At 35.8% G+C, this 19,465-nt stretch overlaps 1 protein-coding gene across 2 annotated transcripts in view; it reads left to right on the plus strand.

The window, feature by feature from the left end:
• The window catches only part of NUA (nuclear pore anchor), a 93,049-nt gene that overhangs the window by 29,105 nt on the left and 44,479 nt on the right, over nucleotides 1-19,465 (plus strand). For both annotated transcript variants that reach the window (XM_039031771.2, XM_039031772.2), the window contains 11 exons: nucleotides 455-532; nucleotides 2,711-2,820; nucleotides 5,278-5,383; nucleotides 5,534-5,626; nucleotides 7,359-7,407; nucleotides 8,010-8,113; nucleotides 8,182-8,250; nucleotides 16,771-16,914; nucleotides 17,007-17,111; nucleotides 17,192-17,305; nucleotides 18,169-18,247. In XM_039031771.2, the coding sequence (XP_038887699.1) occupies nucleotides 455-532; nucleotides 2,711-2,820; nucleotides 5,278-5,383; nucleotides 5,534-5,626; nucleotides 7,359-7,407; nucleotides 8,010-8,113; nucleotides 8,182-8,250; nucleotides 16,771-16,914; nucleotides 17,007-17,111; nucleotides 17,192-17,305; nucleotides 18,169-18,247 (1,051 nt within the window). The remainder of the gene's footprint in view (nucleotides 1-454; nucleotides 533-2,710; nucleotides 2,821-5,277; nucleotides 5,384-5,533; nucleotides 5,627-7,358; nucleotides 7,408-8,009; nucleotides 8,114-8,181; nucleotides 8,251-16,770; nucleotides 16,915-17,006; nucleotides 17,112-17,191; nucleotides 17,306-18,168; nucleotides 18,248-19,465) is intronic.

Here is a 19,465-nt window from a genome sequence, read left to right on the forward strand (position 1 = left end):
AACCAAAGTTTAATTAGGAAACTAAAATGTAATTTATCAAGGATTAATCAAAATTAATTTGAATTTACCAAATTATTCCAATCCTATTACATTAGTATTCTCATTATTGGTTACAAGGTAAAGTACGGCATGTAGGAGGTGCATAAGTATCCCCCATATACAATGAAAGTTATGTTTCTTATTAAAAAAAAAAAAATATCCTCCATACCATTTGTGCTCTTCATCATCAAAGTTCTGAGAATCTAAGTACTCTCATGTTTCTCTTATTTTTCCCTTTTTCACTTATCTTTTGTTCTTATTCATTGACATTTTTTTTTCCTTTTTATTAATCAAAGGAAAGTTCATATCTTGTTAATGAAGGAAAAGAAAAAGACATTCGACTCTAAAAAGGTTACAAAAGTTATCAAATTATGATTCTTTCTGATTTTTATTTTGTTTTTGCAATTGCTACTAGACACATTTGAGCCAAATTGAGAGTGATTACAAAGAGAAGCTTGCCAAGGAAGAATCTCAAAGAAATCGTTTGGAAGAGGTATGGACTTATTAACTAAGGCTTCTTTTACAAGAAGAAGCTAACAAGCAACCCTCTCCCCTCCCCTCCTCAACTAAGGCTTCTTTTACTTTTATTGTTGAAAGCAAGTGCAGGAATTTATGCAGTTATTTCCTCTCAGTTATGACTCATTGTAACATATATTTTGTTCACATAGTGTCAAAAGGCATTGTTACGAACACGTACAATACATGAGTTGTATTGTAACGTGGGCAATTCATTCAAATCATGCCTTTGATTCAGAAAGGAGATTAAATGTACGATTCAAAATGTTGAATAGTACAAATGGAACAGACTTGCAACTAGCCGATGCAATATCAATAAAACAAAATAGAAAAGTAAACCTAAAACTAACGATACCAGCAATTTATTTTGCATAGATGAAGCAACTGAAAAAGAAGGCGGAGAAGACAACGCCGATGACTAGCGTGGATGAACAAAACAATTAGAGAAGTTGGCGACGATGATTATTGTGGATGGGAAGAAGAAAACAGAACAGTTTGACACTATTGAAAAAAGAAGAAAAAGGTCTGGATGAACACGAAGAATGAAGAAAAAAGGAAATAGAAAGAAAGAGGAATACGGAAAGCTTGACACACGTATTGAAATCTAAAAGGAATAAATTTAAATAATAACTATAAGAAAGAATAGAGAGGAAATTTAAGAAAGAGGAAAATGAAAAGGTGGTCAGACACAAGCATTAAATCTGATTGGAAAGCAATAAATTAGAAAAAAACAGCTAAAATTTCATTTGTACTGTATTGGCTAATGGCTATTATTTTTTTGGGCTACATACGTAGGTTTTCATTAAGTAGATGAAAAGAGGTCGTTGCTCGAAGATACAAACTCCAAAAGGAGCAGAAGAAAACAAGACATAGAATAAAAGAAACTAACAAAGTATCTGACCGAGGAAGAGATTTATCATGAAAGATCCTCTAATTTCTTTCAAACCATATTTTTGATATAACTTCACCACGTGTAACCATAAAAACTTTGACTTGGGTGCCAAAAAAGGACCAACCAGCAACATCATACTAAGAGGGAAAACGGAAGGGGGAAGGGGATATATAATGATAGTAGTTTTTGTTTTGTTTTTTTGTTTTTTGTTTTTTGTTTTTTGTTTTGTTTTGTTTTTGTATTTTGTTTTGTTGAAGTACTTCAAAGCAATTTGAAGACCCGTTGAGCTTCAAATAATAATCTTTATGTGTCTAGAACACTTGGACTTCCTTATGGCTGAGTAAACCTCCTTTTTCATGGGGGTGGAAGCTGACAAATATTTTAGAGAGAATTCTTGCTGAAAACAATATTTTACTGCTCCCACTGTTGATTATAATTCTATGAGCTAATTCAACCATTGGGATAGTGCTACTCTCTCCTGAAATATTTTGTTTCTTCGCTTTCACAAGATAAGATGCTGGATTTTCAGAATTTGCTAGGACTTTTAGTTCAAAAGAAGGAGGCAGCCTTGTTTGTTTCAAGAAGCTGGTCCTTTATTTATTCGAATAATTTTACCGTGAATTCTCTCTAAAATATTTGTCAGCTTCTACCCCCATGAAAAAGATAATTGGGACCTTGGAAGGAGTTTTCAAAGAGTTCTTTGAGAGGGGTATCGTGAATAGATCTATTATGGAGATGTTTGTGTGCCTCATCCCGAAGCAGGAAAGTGCTAGTAGGTCAAGGACTTCTGACCAATTAATCTTGTCACCCTTCATCCACATTTTAGCAAGGAGAGTCATTTCTTGTGGTTTGCTGGGGCGTGTGTTCTGTTATGATGGGTTCTTTGGTAGAGCTTCTGTGGGCTTCGCTTTTTTATGCTCCTGTATTCTCTCTCTCTCTCTCTCTCTGTTGAAGTCCGTTGTTTCTATAAAAAAATTTGTATCTTTTCCTTTTCTTTTGTTTTGTTCTTGTGCCACTTGTTTTGTGGGATAAGTTATTTGTGGACTTTGGGATTGATTAAGTTAAGCTTAAGCCTTGCCATTGCGTCATCTGTTTGCTCATAGTAGTTGGATACTTTTCTTTGTCAAACTTGTGGTCTAGATTGCACTACTGACTCTATTACTTCGTGGTTATATTTTGTGACCTCTATTTCTTATATGGAAATTGCTTTTCTTTGTTTATTCTGATAATCTGTAACTATTTTCTTTTCGTGATCGGTAATAGGAGGCTACAGATTTGAAAATGAAACTGGAAAAGTGTGAAGCAGAGATTGAGCTTACTAGGAAAAAGAATGAACTCACTCTTTTTCCCCTCAGCAGCATTGCTCCAGATGCGTATGTTATACTCCTCATTCTGTAATAAGTCCCTTTTATACTGTTTTTATAATTCTTAATCAAGTTCGAAATGGGTTCTTGAACCCAAATTTTGAGTTTGTATCTTCCAGCATTAGTCTCTTTTCACTTATTTAATTTGAAGTTTTGTATCTTGTCGAAAAGAAAAAAAAAAGTTCGAAATGGGAACTGAAAGATATTAATTTCAACCTGTAGGGACTAAAAAGGCTTACAAAAATTGACTCCTAGTTCCAATAATCTTCTTTTCAGGAGTACATGTTGAAGAGTTCAAAATTTATGGAATTTAAAATGTTCTTCCAACTCCTTGTGTTTATTTAAAGGAATTTAAAAGTTACAAAAGAATTTAGAAGTAGAAGACCAAGTAAAAGCAAAAAGAGTAACAAAACTCTAAAAAAGGTCACAAATAGTTTCTTGAGCACAAAAGATTCTAGAGTTCCTTTCAAACCATAGATTCCAAAGTAGGGCGAAGATTCCATTGGACCAAAAGTTTTGCATTGAAGAATATATATATATATTTAAGGAACACAACTTTTCATTGATAAAATGAAAAGAGAGTACCGCTCAAAATACAAGAATACAAAATGAAGAGCCAGAAAACATAAGAAGTACAGTCCCAAGAGAACCAATCATGACAACAAAGGTTATCCAGAAGAAAAAACCCAAACAACAAACAAACTTGACTAGAAAAATACACAATCTTAGAAAGAGGATAATAAGGAAAAGCCAAGATCCTTGTAGCTTCAAAGCGAACAAACCAATGGAGGTATTAACATATAAACCCTTTGAATCCTCTCAAACCAAAATTCTTTGAAGAAATCTCCAAAGACCCAAATCAGATGAAAAATAGATAACAAGATCTTCCAACATGCTCCGATTGCGTAAATTAAAACAGTAAACAGTTGGATCAGAAATATCAACAAATCTAAAAAACTTGAACTCATTCATGCATTTAAGGCATGCCGAAGATAAATAAACATTGGACGCAGATATGATGAGGTTTAACAACCGGGACTGAGACCAACGCATAATGACTGCAAAATGACCGATGGCGAAGTAAAGAGATGAATGAGGATGAGGTGGTGCTATCCTTCGGGGCATTTAAATAGCACTTCTGTGAAGATACCTAAAAGAAAACTAAAACCCTAACCCATCCTCCAATTGCGTAAATTAAAAGGAGCAACCACAAAGCTGTCCGGAGAGACAAGTAGAAACTAATGAAACACGAAAATATCTGCAAGTTCCAACAAACTTCTAAAATAAAAAGCCCATGATGAAGCTTCTATTACAAGCCTTCCATACCAAGATCACCATCCATCTGAGAAGTGGAGACCAAAACCACAAGATCACCAACCACCCTCCTTGAACGTCAAATAGCTTCGAAGAGAAAGCCAACCACAACCTCTTTCCTTGATTTTTGATTAAAGTTAACTACAGATATGATGGATGTTGAGCTTTACAGTTCTGTCCGTTTTGATCTATCACAGGCCTCTATCCAAGTGATTATTTTATCACTTTTCTTTTTTGAAATGGAAACAAGACCTTTTCATTAAATTAATGAAATGAATAATGCTCAAAATACAAGATATAATCAAAAGAACAAAAAGAGCAAATGATTTTTATCACTTTTCAAAGCAAAACAGTCAACAGTGCTGCTGAAAATTAGGATGAGCGGCTCTACCAATCGTCAAACCACAATCCTCAATTAAGGATAGGGATGGATCAATCAAAGAGAACTTACATGATTGAGGCCGATTAGACTTCCCCAGAAGAGTTTGTATATAGCCTTGGTATATTTTCTTCAATGAAATCATCCACCCCTTCTGGAACAGAGTTCTAAGCCAAGATATCAGGTTCTTCACTGCTTATACTTACTGAAGAATCATCATCCGATTCGTCTTCAAGCAAATGGTGCTCTTAATTCAAGTGGCTTGACACCTCCTTGATGAACTTCACCTTTGAATTAGGCAATGAAATATCAGAGGTGTTGAGAGCTTGATCTGGTCGAAGTCTTGAAGAATTTTTTTGAAGATTTTTTTTTTTTACTGAAGAATTATCACCTGATTCTGTTTACAAAAACTACATGAAAGGTAATCCTGGTTAAAATCTTTCCAGGAGTAAAATTCAATATTAGGGGCAAAAGATTTTTTTAGCCTGACTAAATCTTATTGGGAGAACAATTCAGTATCGAGAATCCTGAGAAATGGATCTGAAATTTGTTTGGTATGATAAGGTCCCTAAATTATTGGACTTCAGTTTGGTGTTGTATTCATCTGTTGTCTCTTGTGAAGGATAAAGTATGTGATTTGTTTAATGCTGTGTGATGGTTGGAGATGGTTCTCAATGGGATCTTGTGTAATCTGGCTTTAAATAATTCTTTAATTCTGTTTTTGTGGTTTGAACTGATGCCAAATTATTCTTCTTGAAACTTTTTTGGCATAGTTTGATAAACGCGAAGGAAAGTAGTGATGTGGTTGGTGACCCCAGGGTTCCTGTAGGTGTTTCTGGGACAGCATTAGCTGCTTCGCTTTTGCGTGATGGTTGGAGTGTGAGTCTTTAGTTTTCACTGTTGTTATTTGCTTTTTTATATGTTCTTAATGTATGGTTTTGTTGTTCAATTAGAAATATGTGATGCTAGCAGTATCTTTATCGATCTATTTCTGGTTTAAGTGGAAGTTACTTATTTCTTTCCTACTAGTTAGCCAAAATGTATGCCAAGTACCAGGAGACTGTTGACGCTTTGCGGCACGAGCAGATGGGAAGGAAAGATGCTGAGGCAGTTCTGCAAAAGGTATGCTTTCACATGCAATTTATTTAATTTTTTCATCAATTGTGTTCTTTATGCTGTTACAATGAAACAATTGTCGAGATCAATGAGCCTAAAAGCCCATTTTAATGTTATGCATAATTAAAAAAAAAAAACATCTTCGCTTCAATATTTTCTTATTTTAGATGGATGTAGTTCTTTTAAAAATTTGATTCTTTAATTGCTTTTCCTTTTTTGTTTTGTTAACCTGCAAACTAGAATTATGAATGATGTGACTCCATGAAAAGGCCACTCAGACGAATGAGATGACAAAGACAGTGCTCTAAGGGGGAAAAGGAGTTATGAACACATAAAAGGAGTCACAATGATGGTGATGTACACAAAAGCAGTTGTGAAAAGACCACAATTTAAAATTTTAATGAAGTTTTGGCAGCATTTGGAAGAAGATTTCTTCCGGTTGTTTAAGGAGTTTCACAATAATGGTCATGTAAATTTGGGGTTTAAGTAGAATTTCATCTGTCTGATTCAGACAAAAGAATTGGTTGCATCAGTGAAGGATTTCAGGCCAATCAACTTAACATCTTCATAATTTTTATAGGAAGATCAACTTCAATTGCAAAAAAAGAGGGAAAGAATACAAGGGCATTTAAATAACTGAGCCCACAAAAAACCACATTACAGAGAGGGGCTCAAATTTAGTAAAGTGATAGAGAAATATTGAATAGAAGGTGCTAAAGCCTTTGTGCAGACAAAGGAAATTGAAGGATGATTCTTATCCTCCATTGCCTGCCAACAAAGAACACAAATGGACGGGGACAACATTATATTAGGCATATGAGTTGGGCTACGGACGAAATGTAGGGACTAAATCAAAAAGATATATAGGAGGGATCAATTCTCCATACTTTAGCATCATCCCAATCAAGACAAGTAGCAAAAGCAAGAGAAGATAGCAGTTCCTTCTAGGCTTCAAATTCGAAGACCTTTTGTAACTATTCTATAGGATCTATCTAGTATAGTTGAAGCCCCTTTCTTCTGCAAGTTTTCTTCTTTTGTGGGCGTTCTTTTTGTATTTTCGTGTATTCTTTCATTTTTTTTCTAAATGAAAGATGTTTCCATAAAAAAGAAAAAGAAAAGTAAAGAGAGGATAGCAGTAACATGAGCAAGAGAAGAATTCAGCTTCCTTGAGACCCCTTCTGGCTAGAATTTTCTAAGATTCAGAAGCTTCATCCCAGTAGTAAAAGATGTAACCATTTTGGTTTGAAATAATGCTCAACGAATGAAGAAATCAATTTTAAAAGAAGAGTCAGCATGGCAAATTGCGTCCCTTGAAAAAAAAAAAAGAAGAGAAAAAAAGGAAAAGAAAAAGACCACAGACGCCCAGACCTCCATTAAACAAGGATAAAAAAATCACATCCCAACGAACTGAATGATTCAATTTCTTACTGTTGTTACCTTCTCTCAACCTTCTGCCGTTCTTTTTTGGTGCTTAATAAAAGTTCCTTTACCTATATTATAAAAAACTGCTGGCCTGTAGAAATGTTTCTCTTGTTTTTGTATGTTTGTCATTAGAAATTTTGAATGATTTGCCTGGGTTGTTTATTTGTTTGGTTAAAATTCACCCTAAACGGTGATAATTTGTTGTTTTCAGATGCTAAACACCAAGTAATGTCTTCTTGAAAATTCTGAAAGGTTTGGTCTTAGTTTTGATGGTTATCATACCCACTCTTGAAAGTTCAATTTTTGTTTCCCACAGGTGTTATATGAACTAGAGGATAAAGCAGAAGTCATTTTGGAGGAAAGAGGTACATATCTAAGGGAATTTTTAATAGTAAACCCGATGTACTAGCAAGCCGTCTACTTCTTGATTTCAGGATTTTATTTGCCCTCTTTCATTATCAATCACGCTCTGATCTTTTGTATTTACTTTTTCTTTCAATATTTTTGAATTGCTCGTCTTTTGCCTCTTTTTTCTTTCTTTCTTTCTTTCCCCTTTGTTTTTCAAATTTTTTTGGAAAAACAAAATAAATAAGTGTTAGATAACATCATAAACTGATCTTTTATTTTTCCTGTCTAATTGGGTCATATTTTATTTATAATGTTCAAGCTTTCTATTGTTGTTTTCATTACTGTTTCTGGTTACCTTATTTCACTCCCTTATGGAGTTTGTATCTGTCGAGCATTTGTCTCTTTTCATTTTATTAACGAAGAATTGTCCCTTATTCAAAAGATAACATTGAATTTAATCATCATTTCACAATCACATTTTACTTTATCTAGCTCTAGTTTGGATGTTTGTTCATCTTCCTGCAAGTCCTTGCTGGGAATTTTGTATAGATATGTTTTGATATCTGGCTTGACATTGTCCATTTTGATTTTTGGATTACTTATCACATTTTTTTTGCAGCGGAACATGAGAGAATGATCGAGTCATATTCCCTGTTAAACCAAAAATTGCAGAATTCTATATCTGAACAGGCGATTTTGGAGAAAACTCTTCAGGAATTGAAGGTATGTATATGTCAGCAGTGACTTGTCCCTGGTATTTTATTTGTTGGATTTATACAATTGTTTTGCAGGCCGATTTGAAGAGACATGAGCGTGATTACTTGTTAATTCAAAGAGAGAACATTGACCTTTCAAGACAGGTAATTGAAGATAGCATTATTCTTCTAGAACTTTTTGATTGCATAAAGATGTTGCTACCCATATGTGAGTGTGTATACACACACGTTATATCACATTATATTCCGTTGAAGGTAAGGTCCACTAATTTGTGAAGACTTATAACTTGCGAAGCATGCCATTGTCTAAAAATTTAGTTCACCCACGTGGCAAAGACACATTTATTATATAACACAATTTTTTAAAAATATTTAAGGTTCACACTTGAAGAAAATTTATTAGCTTATATATTTGTATTATATGCTTAAAAGCAGGTTTGGTGTATATTGGTGTTGAAATTTATTCGATGTTAGGTTGTTTTTTCTGTAAGTAGCATTCCTCCTAAAACGATTAAAAGCCAAGGTCAATGTGCACTCTCCTCCCTCCTCTCTTCTCTCCCCTTCCCTCATAATGTTGATCAATGTTACGAAAGTCCTGCAGTTGAATAAGGAAGTCTCAGAGTCTCCCACTTTAGAGGAACATAGCTCAAGCTATGCAGATAGAGGAAGGAAATACTTTTCATCCTCTATTCCAAACACATCGACATTGAACGGGTTCTTAGATAAAAAGACGAGTCAGACACAAGTCTCTGTTTTAGTGATAGAAAAATAGAATATGGATGCTTTCTGGGTTCGAAAAAAACTATGATGTGTTTAATGTAGATTTTGACACCTTCGGGTTATATCAAGATTGTTTGCGTTTAATGAGCGGAAGGAGATAGTTAAGTTGTCGGAAAAATCTTTCCAAACCAAAGTTACCGTTAATCCTTTATGTGCTGAAAATGCTTTGATTGAGCATGATCATGATAGAATAGAGGTTTTGATGGAGTCTCCTAGGAAATGGCAAGAAATTGGTCCATTCCATCTGCTCTTCAAGAAATGGAACAAGCTTCGTTGCAGTCGGCCATTGCTTACAAAAGGTTATGGAGGTTGGATCAAGTTCAAAAACCTTCCACTAGACTTTTGGAGAAGAAGCATGTTTGAAGCTGTCAGAGCTTATTTCAGGAGACTTGAAAGTACTGCAATAGAAAAGCTTAATTTTCTCAACTTTTTTAAAGCAAAAATTAAAGTGAAAAGGAACATGTATGGATTCATGCCCTCAACAATTGAAATAATTGATGTCTCGCTCGGTAATATCTTCTGAAATTTGGTGATATTCAAATTATTGATCCCCCATCATTTGTTAAAAGAGAGTTATATGTTAAAATTTTTTCTAATCTCATTGATTTAATTCGAGTGAATCAAGCTCTGTAGGATGAAGGAATTGCTTGCAGTAATTTGTATTCTAAATCCTGATATGACCGTCCGTTCCTCTATTCAAAATATGCTAAGCTTTTTGAGAAGTCCTTTAGATACCCTTTCAAAGGAAGTTACTCAGTTGTTGAAATCCTTATTGGTATTTTCCCCTGTTTCAAATGTCCCCATGAAGTCAAAAGAAAGGGAGGAGACAATTGGTGTGCTTAAAAGATGCAATGGTAAAGAAGTGTCTTTATTGAAGAAAGAGAAAATTGGCGGCCGCTGGTTTGAGAAGACCTCTAAAGTCACTCAAGTTGGTGACAACTCTGGTAGCCCCATTTTAGTTTAGGTAAGATGACTCTTGAAATGCTTCTAAAGGAATCTCAACGGGCCATCCTCCTCAGCTCTAATATTGTTACTGGTGGCTCGAATTCCTCTTTTCAAGAAGCTAAATCTTCAATGCTTAATGATGTTGGCACATTTAATAAAGGAGAGGCATCTCTCTCCAAAAACCTTTTGGATAAAGAGATTGCCACTACTTTGTCCCCGAGCTCCTCGCTTTCTCTCGACAAGTACTAAAAACCATTGAAGCCAAATCTTAAGCACTTTTCAAGGAAAAGATTCTCAACCTACAAGACTCTCTCTACATTTGATCTCTGATTTTCTAGAAGAATACTGTGTTCGTGTCCAGGTACCAGACTTAGTTACTAAAAGTGAGTAAAGCCTCCACCTCCCTCTCAAATTTTCCAACAATTAATGATCAAATTACTGACTCAAAGGTACACTTTGTGAGTATTATAATTTTATAGTTAGGGTTTTCCATTCTTGTAAATATTTTGTGATATTTTCCTTTTCTATGCTTTGTACACTTGTATATATTCATATCTTTGGTGAATGAATAAAGTACTCTGATTCTTTCTCAAACCTAAGAGTTTACATGGTATCAGAGCTCTTTAAACAAACTTAGGGTTTTGTGAACTTTAGGGTTTGAGAATTTAGAACCTGTTTGTGATACGTTTAGAGTTTTGTGGAGAGGTGAGTTTACACTTTTGCTCACAGTCGTCGTCTTTGGTTCGTTCGCCGTCGTTAGTCACCGCCGCCGCAGTCATCAGCCGTCGCCGCCGCCGAAAAGAAAAAGCAGTTTTATTTGACACCGCCCAGTCCAACAGGGAGCCTAGCCGTCGATCTACAAAACCCCAAAGTTTGGTTTCCATCTGACTAGTGCCTGAGGCTCACGCACTGATTGTCCCATCTTGCCGTCCGTCCACGCGCCGGCGCGTGTAGGCGCATGCACCGTCGTTTTTTGTTCGTCTTCTGTGGGTTTCTTCAGTGTTGTTGACTCTTCTTGGTGGTGTGTTTGTTTGGGATATATAGATATACTCACTGGTTGTAAAGACATCTCTTCGGTAAATTAGGGTTTGATTTTCTGCTGTCCAGTGTCTATTTTTTTTGATTAGGTTGATAAGAAACCAGTAATGTCTGAGATTGTTCCTATGGTGTCAAAAGTAACCGAACACAAGTTTAATGGATCCAACTACTATTCATGGAGATCAAATCCAGGAGGTGGTGTTTGCTATTATTGTCATAATCCTGTCCATACGAAATGTGAATGCAGAAGATTGTTGAATAAGGGTCAGAAGATGCCGTCACCCTCTGCACATGTCGCCTCTACTCCTGATAATCTTTTTTTTTGAAAAGGAAACGAGACTTTTTAATTGAAAAAATGAAATGAGTCTAATGCTCAAAGTACAAAGAAACAAAAATAATAGTGAGAATACAATGGAAAATTCGCCACAACTAGAATAAGATCAAAAGAAAGGACCAGCCCTAAGAATAGGAAAAAAAGCAAAATCCAATGAACAAAATTCTCTGAATGAAACTGTTGACTGCTGTTGACAAAGAGATGAAATTGAAGCTTGAGCGACATGGGACTTGGAGAGCGAAAGAGGCTTGATAAAGAGATCATAAAAGGAATGGTTTGCAATCTGGACAACAAGATACCCTTAACATCATTAATTGATCACCCTCTAATTTTATACACCACCTTCCATCAACAATTTCCACTTCCAATTTCTGGTTGTGTAAAGTTGGCTGCAAGTTGACTGCTTTGCTTTCTTGATACTTTTGCCCATTGCAGGTTGGAAGGGATTGACCTTACTCCAATAGCCTTGGAATAAAGGGATGTATAGAAGTTGCTCTCCATTGGCAAGCATGATGTCAAAGACAAACACACAAATATCAACCTTTATGCTATCAACAACAACCAGTGAGCCTTTCTTGACAAGTCAATTACGATTTCTGTAGAGGAGTTTGCTAAATTTCAGCAGTATCAAGAGTCATTGAGGGCATCATCTTCTACTCCCATTACGACCATTGCAGAGACAGGTAATATTTCTAAATGCCTTCTTTCCTCCACGTCAAAATGGGTCATTGACACTGGCGCTACAGACCATATGATAGGTAACCCCAGTTTATTCTCTAACCTTTGAACATCTACCTCTTCACCTAATGTCACTATAGCTGATGGAACTTCTACTCTTGTTTTAGGATCAGGAACTGTCCATCTCACTGAATCAATTTCTTTGTTATCAATTTTAAATTTACCACATTTCTCGTTTGATTTGATTTCGGTTAGCAAACTCACTCGTGATCTTCATTGTTGTGTCTCCTTTTTTCCTGGTTATTGCTTATTTTAGGATCTTACGACGAAATAGACTATTGGTAAAGGGTAGGAATTTGGAGGTCTTTACATCTTTGAACCACAAACACCTATGGCCATCACATGCTCTAGCGTGTCGTTTCCCTTTAAAGAGCATTGTTGTTTAGGTCATCCGTCTATCTCTGTGTTGAAGAGTGTTCATCCACAACTTTAACATTTGTCTTCTTTCGATTGTGAGTCATGTCAGTTTGCTAAATTTCATCGTTTGAGTTCGTATCGTCGAGTCAATATACGAGCTAGTGCTCCTTTTGAATTAGTCCATTATGATGTTTGGGGTTCATGTCCTGTTAAGTCCAAAGGAGGGTTTAGGTATTTTGTTACATTTGTCGATGACTATTCTCGTGTTACGTGGTTATATTTAATGAAAAGTCGTTCTAAGTTACTTTCTCATTTTCGTAACTTCCATGCTGAAATTCAAACTCAGTTTCGTGGTGCTCTTAAAATCCTACGGAGTGATAATGCTAAGGAATACTTCTCTCATACACTCAAGTCTTATTTAGATGCCCATGACATTCTTCATCAATCTTCTTGTGTCGATACTCCATCTCAAAAGGGGGTTGTAGAACGAAAGAATCGTCATCTCCTTGAGACAGCCAGAGCTTTGATGTTTTAGATGCATGTTCCAAAATCCTTTTGGGTTGATGCTGTTTCCACAGCTTGTTTCTTAATAAATTGCATGCCCTCTACTATTCTTAAGGGTGAGATACCTTTTCGTACTTTATGCCCCACGCAACATTTATTTCCCATTCCACCCAAAATATTTGGTTGTACCTGCTTTGTTCGGGATGTTCGGCCTTAGCATACCAAGCTGGATCCAAAGTCCTTAAAATATATTTTCCTTGGTTATTCCCATGTCCAAAAGGGGTATTGGTGTTATTGTCCTAGTCTAAATAAATATTTTATCTCTCCTGATATCATGTTTTTTGAACATACCCCATTTTTTCGTTACCGTCTTAATAAGAGTCAGGGGGAGCATAAGGAATTAGAGGATGATTTCCTTGTCTACACAGTTATTTCTCCTTCCAATCCTCTTCTTGATTCATCTCTACCTGTGGCTACCTCTACTCTTCCACCCACCATTAAAATCTATACTCGAGGATAACCTCCTTCAGTTCCATGCCCTGTACCAGAGTCTTCTTCGTCATTGGATCCAGAAACGAGTGATGATCTTCCTATTGCTCTTCGTAAAGGTAAACATACATGTGCTCATCCTATTTCTTCTTTTGTTTCATATAACCATTTGTCGCCTTCCACATGTTCATTCATTGCATCCTTAGAGTCTATATCCATCCCGAAAATTGTTCATGAGGCTTTGTCTCATCCTGGTTGGTGTGCCGCAATGGTGGAGGAGATGACTGCCTTAGATGATAATTGTATTTGGGATTTAGTTTCACTCCCTGCAGGAAAGAAGACTATCGGTTGCAAATGGGTGTTTGTAGTTAAAGTCGATCCTGATGGTTCTGTTGCTCGGTTAAAAGCGCGCCTCGTAGCGAAAGGCTACGCACAAACTTATGGCGTTGACTATGCTGATACTTTTTCTCCTGTAGCAAAAATGGCTTCTGTGAGGTTGTTTATTTCGTTAGCTTCAATCAATCATTGGCCTTTACATCAACTTGATATTAAAAATGCATTTCTTCATGGTGATCTTCAAGAAGAGGTGTATATGGAGCAACCACCAGGGTTTTTTGCTCAGGGGGAGAATGGATTGGTGTGTCGCCTTCATAAATCCTTGTATGGATTAAAGCAGAGCCTACGAGCTTGGTTTGGTAAATTTAGTTAGGTGATTGAAAGCTTTGGAATGCGGAAGAGCAGGTTACATCATTCAGTATTTTTTAAGAGATCTGATGTGGTGTCATCTTGTTAGTTGTATATGTGGATGATATTGTGATTACTGGTGATGATGCTTAGTCTCTAAAGACCTTTCTTTATAGTCAATTCCACACAAAAGATTTGGACATGTTGAAATACTTCTTAGGAATTGAGGTAATAAGAAGCAAGAAAGGAATTCTATTATCACAGAGAAAATATGTACTTGACTTGTTGACTGAAACAGAAAAGCTAGGACCTAAGCCATGTGGTACCCCAATGATGCCCAACCTACAGCTCACAAAAGATGGAGAATTGCTAAAAGATCCTGAAAGATATAGGAGGTTAGTGGGAAAACTTAATTACCTTACAGTGACTCGACCCGACATAGCCTATTCGGTAAGTATTGTGAGTTAGTATATGTCATGCCCTACAGTTGATCAGAAGATCAACCTCAGAGTATTGTGTTTTTGTTGGTGGTAATTTGATTTCTTGGAAGAGTAAGAAGCAAAATGTGGTGTCATGTTCAAGTGCAGAATCAGAATATAGAGCAATAGCACAATCTGTGTGTGAATTGATTTGGATATATGAACTTCTTGTTGAGTTGGGATTTGAAATCACCACACCGACAAAGTTGTGGTGTGATAATCTAGCAACACTTCATATTGCTTCTAATCCAGTATTTCATGAAAGGACTAAACATATTGAAGTTGATTGTCATTTTGTACGTGAGAAAATTCAACATGGGTTGGTATCTACAGGATATGTGAAGTCTGGAGAACAATTAGGAGATATCTTCACGAAAGCATTGGATGGAAGACGTATAGATTATCTATGTAACAAGTTGGGCATGATTAACATATATGCTCCAACTTGAGGGGAGTGTTATAATTCTATAGTGAGGGTTTTCCATTCTTGTAAATATTTTGTGATATTTTTCTTTTTTATGCTTTGTACACTTGTATATATTCATATCTTTGGTGAATGAATAAAGTATTCTGATTCTTTCTCAAACCTAAGAGTTTTACACCTCTCAATCCCCTTCCAAGTTTGATTATTTGATTGAGGTTTTTTGAGTGGGTGACATTTCTTTGTCTTGATGTTCCACAATCAAATAGCTCAGGATGTAAAGTTGCAAGTTTTGCTTTTGTTGGAAGCATCCTCAGTTTGAGAATTCAAAGGGTCTGTCATGTTAATATTCTGCTTGGTGGGTTCGTTTTGAGATTGCTCGACTCAACGCTTCTTCATGGTGCATTCTTTTTAATGCATTTAATGCTTTCTTCATTCAAGGCCTTTGCTGATTTTGGGGAGCATTTATTTTTCCAGCCATTTGTTTTTTGGCTTATAGCGTCGCCTTTTCTGCCTTTCTTTTGCTTGGAGTATTTTGTTTTACGATCCTTGTATCATTTGTTTTTGTTTGTTTGTTTTTTTGCATCTTTCTGGGAGTTGCTGAATCAATGCTCATGATTATTGTGAAGGAATTCCTATGGAATTGGTTAAATCCTTTTAAGAATTTTCAATCAATCCCCTATCACCTGAATATCATTTGTCCTCCGAGTTGTGAATTTAGTAGTATAAGACATTGGGCTTATGTCTTCAAATCATTTGATATAAAGGTTGTTTTTCCTATTCTACTCTTGAGATGTTTTTTGGGCTGGGATGAACAATATTACATATAAATCTGTAGTTGTTTCAGTTGATTTCTTTTCTAATGTGCGTAAGAGATATTTGAAGTGACGGTTTCCATCTGAACCTTCAGATTATAAAATTAGATTGTTGCTGAATGGTGTTTTCCATCTGAACTTTCATATTATAAAATTAGATTGTTGTTGAAGTACAGACTGTATCCATTAATGGCACCAATTTATATGAGGGCCCGACAGGTGCTATTTAATCCGACCAATATCTAAAAAAAATTAAAATTTTCCTTTGGGAGCTTGCTCATAAAGCAGTCCTCACTTCCAACAAACTGCAGTGCCGCCTCCCCATAGTGACGCTTTCACCCTATTGGTGCTCCCTTTGTAAGAATGACATGGAAAACCAAAGTCATCTCTTCATGTTCTGCCCTTTCTCCAAGAAGCTTTGGAACCACATTCTTTGTGCATTCAACTCGTGTCAGGTCTTTCCTAATGATGTTACCCATTTTCTATACCTTGTTCTTGACAGCCACCCTTTCAAGGGTAGAAAGGGCCTTCTCTGGAAACAGTTCGTTAGAGCTTTTTTGTGGTGATTTGGCTCGAACATAACAACCGTCTCTTCAACAAAAAAGTCGAACACTTCCACGTTTTCTTAGACCATGTAATCTATATTGCTATCTCTTGGTGTAAATTGTCTAAATATTTCAAATCTTAATAGTTGTGATTCTCTTTTGTAACTCCTTTGGTTTGGGGACTCTCTCTCCCCTTTCCTTTTGTAATTTCATACATCAGTGAAATTGTTTCTTATCACTGTATATAAAATATAATATAATATAATATAATATATGTATGTATATATTTATATATGTATATTACTTGCTGCGAAGTGTTCCCTTGATGTGCTGAGTCACCGACAGTGCCATTTGTGCATAAATATTTGAGAACTGTGTACAATTTTCTTTTTGATGCTCTATTGCTACAATTTGGAAGCAGTCATGTATATACTATTTACCACTACATGATGAAGTGTTGTTTGAAGGTTTTTCTATTGTGTACTTGATATTGTTCCAGTACCATCACTAACCACGGTTTTATTAACATTTTTAGATTACAATTCTTCTAAAGGAATGTCGAGATGTGCAACTTCGCTGTGGATATGCAGGACATGATGTTCTTGAGAATCTTTCAAAAACTACGTCCTTAGAGATCAACGTGGAATCTGATGCTGATAGAGTTATTTCTGAATATCTTGTATGCCTCACGCTGAATATTTCTCAACGTGAAAATAATTAATATTAGTACTGCACAATTATTAATATCTTTCTGGTAAATAATTTAAGCAGTTAACCTTCAAGGACATAAATGGATTAGTTGAACAGAATGTCCAGCTTAGAAGCCTTGTACGTAAACTTTCTGTGCAGCTTCAAGATGCAGAGCTTGATTTCAAGGTTTGTCACCATTTCTTTTTCCCGATTGCTTTCTTCCTGTGATTTTTTATCGCAAGATCCTGAGTATTGTGGAAAAATAGGAGAACTTGGAGGTTGAACTGAAAAGGAAAACTCAAGAAGCTGCGTCTAGAGTTGAAGCAGTGTTAAAAAAAGTTGAAGAGCAGGGACAGATGATTGAGTCCCTTCATGCTTCCGTGAGTTTGTCTTGAATATCACTTCTTAGATGGTCCCGTCCCTTCCTGTTTTCTTGTTTTATTTCTTATCAAGTGCTTTTTTGGTTCTCAAAATCCTCAAATATAGCTTCACCTAGACTTATTAAATCTTGGGATTCTTGGCTAGTGTCATGGCTTGATTAGTAACTTTACGTCTGACATGGGACTTGTTTAATGGAATCTTGAGGAAAACAATATATTTAGATGTTGCAAACTTGCAAGTTTGTGTTGCATTAAATTCAACGAGAAAGTTTGAGGGCATTGTTGATTTGCATTAGATTTTGTGCTTTTTCTAATTGGTTGATGGAATTTATAATATTTTTGATGTAATACACCAAGAACTTAAGAGAATAGTCTGAATATATCATTAAATGGAAGCCTATTTATACATAATGAGGGTGACCGGCTGAACCAGTAAGTTGGTTTAATGACCTAGGCAGCGGGTTACAAGTATAACTACTCTTCTAAAATTAAGGTTCCGGCTTTAATAATTAATATTACAACAGAGGTTTATTAACTCTACATCAATTTTTCTGCTGCCTGTCCCTTCAATGTATTCTTAGTCCTTCGTTGCTGTTAATTTTATGTCAACTTAGGCATATACCTTTGACTAAGAGATCAGATGTTTGAATTTCCTAGCTCGAAATGTTATTGAACTCAAAATAAAATTGTTGCTCATTTTCTTTTCTTTTTCTATTTTTGGATATGGGATTGGTTCCATTATATATATATATGTATATTTTTTTTTTTTTTTTATATTTGTCCCTACCTGTTGATTTATTTATGGATATTTTATGCTCTTTCTTTCTCATTAGGAAAATCTTTGTGCTTTATGATCAATGTAGGTTTCCATGTACAAAAGGCTATATGAAGAGGAGCATAAGCGTAATTTGCCTCGTTCTCTGTCTGCTGGAGGTGCTCTAGGTTTGTCTTTATATACTTATTAATGCTATTTGAGTTGCATTTATTTGGCCTAAAAAACCCATAATTTTGTCGGATGGTAATCAACTGCACATCAACAAGCTATTAGGGATGATGTTTGAATTGGATCGCGCTGTTTTCTAACCACCACTAAGGTGCAATCCACCGAACCCTGTTGGGACTAGTTTTGGATTGTGTTGCGTGAGTTGTGTCAAAAAAGTAGGCCTGAACCTATCTTCTTTGTCATGAATTTCCTGGGTTGTCAAAAGATTGTGTTTGTGAAGCTTGCTAGATGGTTTTTTTGATGCTTCTCTTCATTCTTAGTTGTGGTTTCACTTAGGGTATTAATGGTAGACACATACTTCATTTGTTACGTCATGGGGGATTGATTGTTAGTGGGATAGCTTCGGACGGGTGCAATTTCACATCTTCCTATGGCTTATAAATTTTTTGCATGGATTTCAGATTCTTCTTCCATACCTTTCAATTTTCGTGTTGACCCTTCAAAGGCTATGTGTTCGTAGATCTTGGGCATAACTTCTTCCTAATTTGAATCATCAGAGGAGTCTCAATTCTCATTTTTTTAGTGTAAATTTTATGGAAACAACTTTTTTTAAAAAATGAAAGGATAGAAAGGCATACAAAAAATCAACCCCAGGAAAAGGGAGCTTCGTCTATGTAACAAAAGCCTAGAGAATAATTATAAAAGGTTTTTGCAATTGAAGCCCACAGAGAAATATGAAAGCGAGTGAGGGACCAAATCTCACTAGGGTTCCTTTGCATTCCTCTAAATACCCTACTATTCTGCTTACCCTACAAAACCCATAAGATCATTCACCCTTGCAAGTCATAAAAAAATACCTTTCTTTTGCCGAGACGGATTGAGGAGGAACCCCTCGATCATAACACTAGTATCTCTGTGACGAGTATATAAGATTCCACAAATTTGGAAGAATAAATTCCAAATGGAACTCGCAAACTCACAAAGCTAGAGAATATGGTCGAGGTCTTCCTCTGCCTTCCAACAAAGAATACAAAAGAAAAGTCCAACAAGCTAGGGTATCTTCGTCACAAGCCGATCCATTATGTTAGCTTGACCATGTAAAACTTGCCAAGTAAAGAACCTCATTTTCCTAAGGATCTTAATCCTCCAAAGCACCGAAAAGACCAACGCTCTTAAGGAGAAGGATCAACCAAACTACCAAAAAAAGACTTACACAA

Source organism: Benincasa hispida, chromosome 5 (assembly GCF_027475165.1).
Source record: "Benincasa hispida cultivar pf3 chromosome 5, pf3_genome.v1.1, whole genome shotgun sequence".
In the NCBI taxonomy this organism is placed as follows: Eukaryota; Viridiplantae; Streptophyta; class Magnoliopsida; order Cucurbitales; family Cucurbitaceae; genus Benincasa; species Benincasa hispida.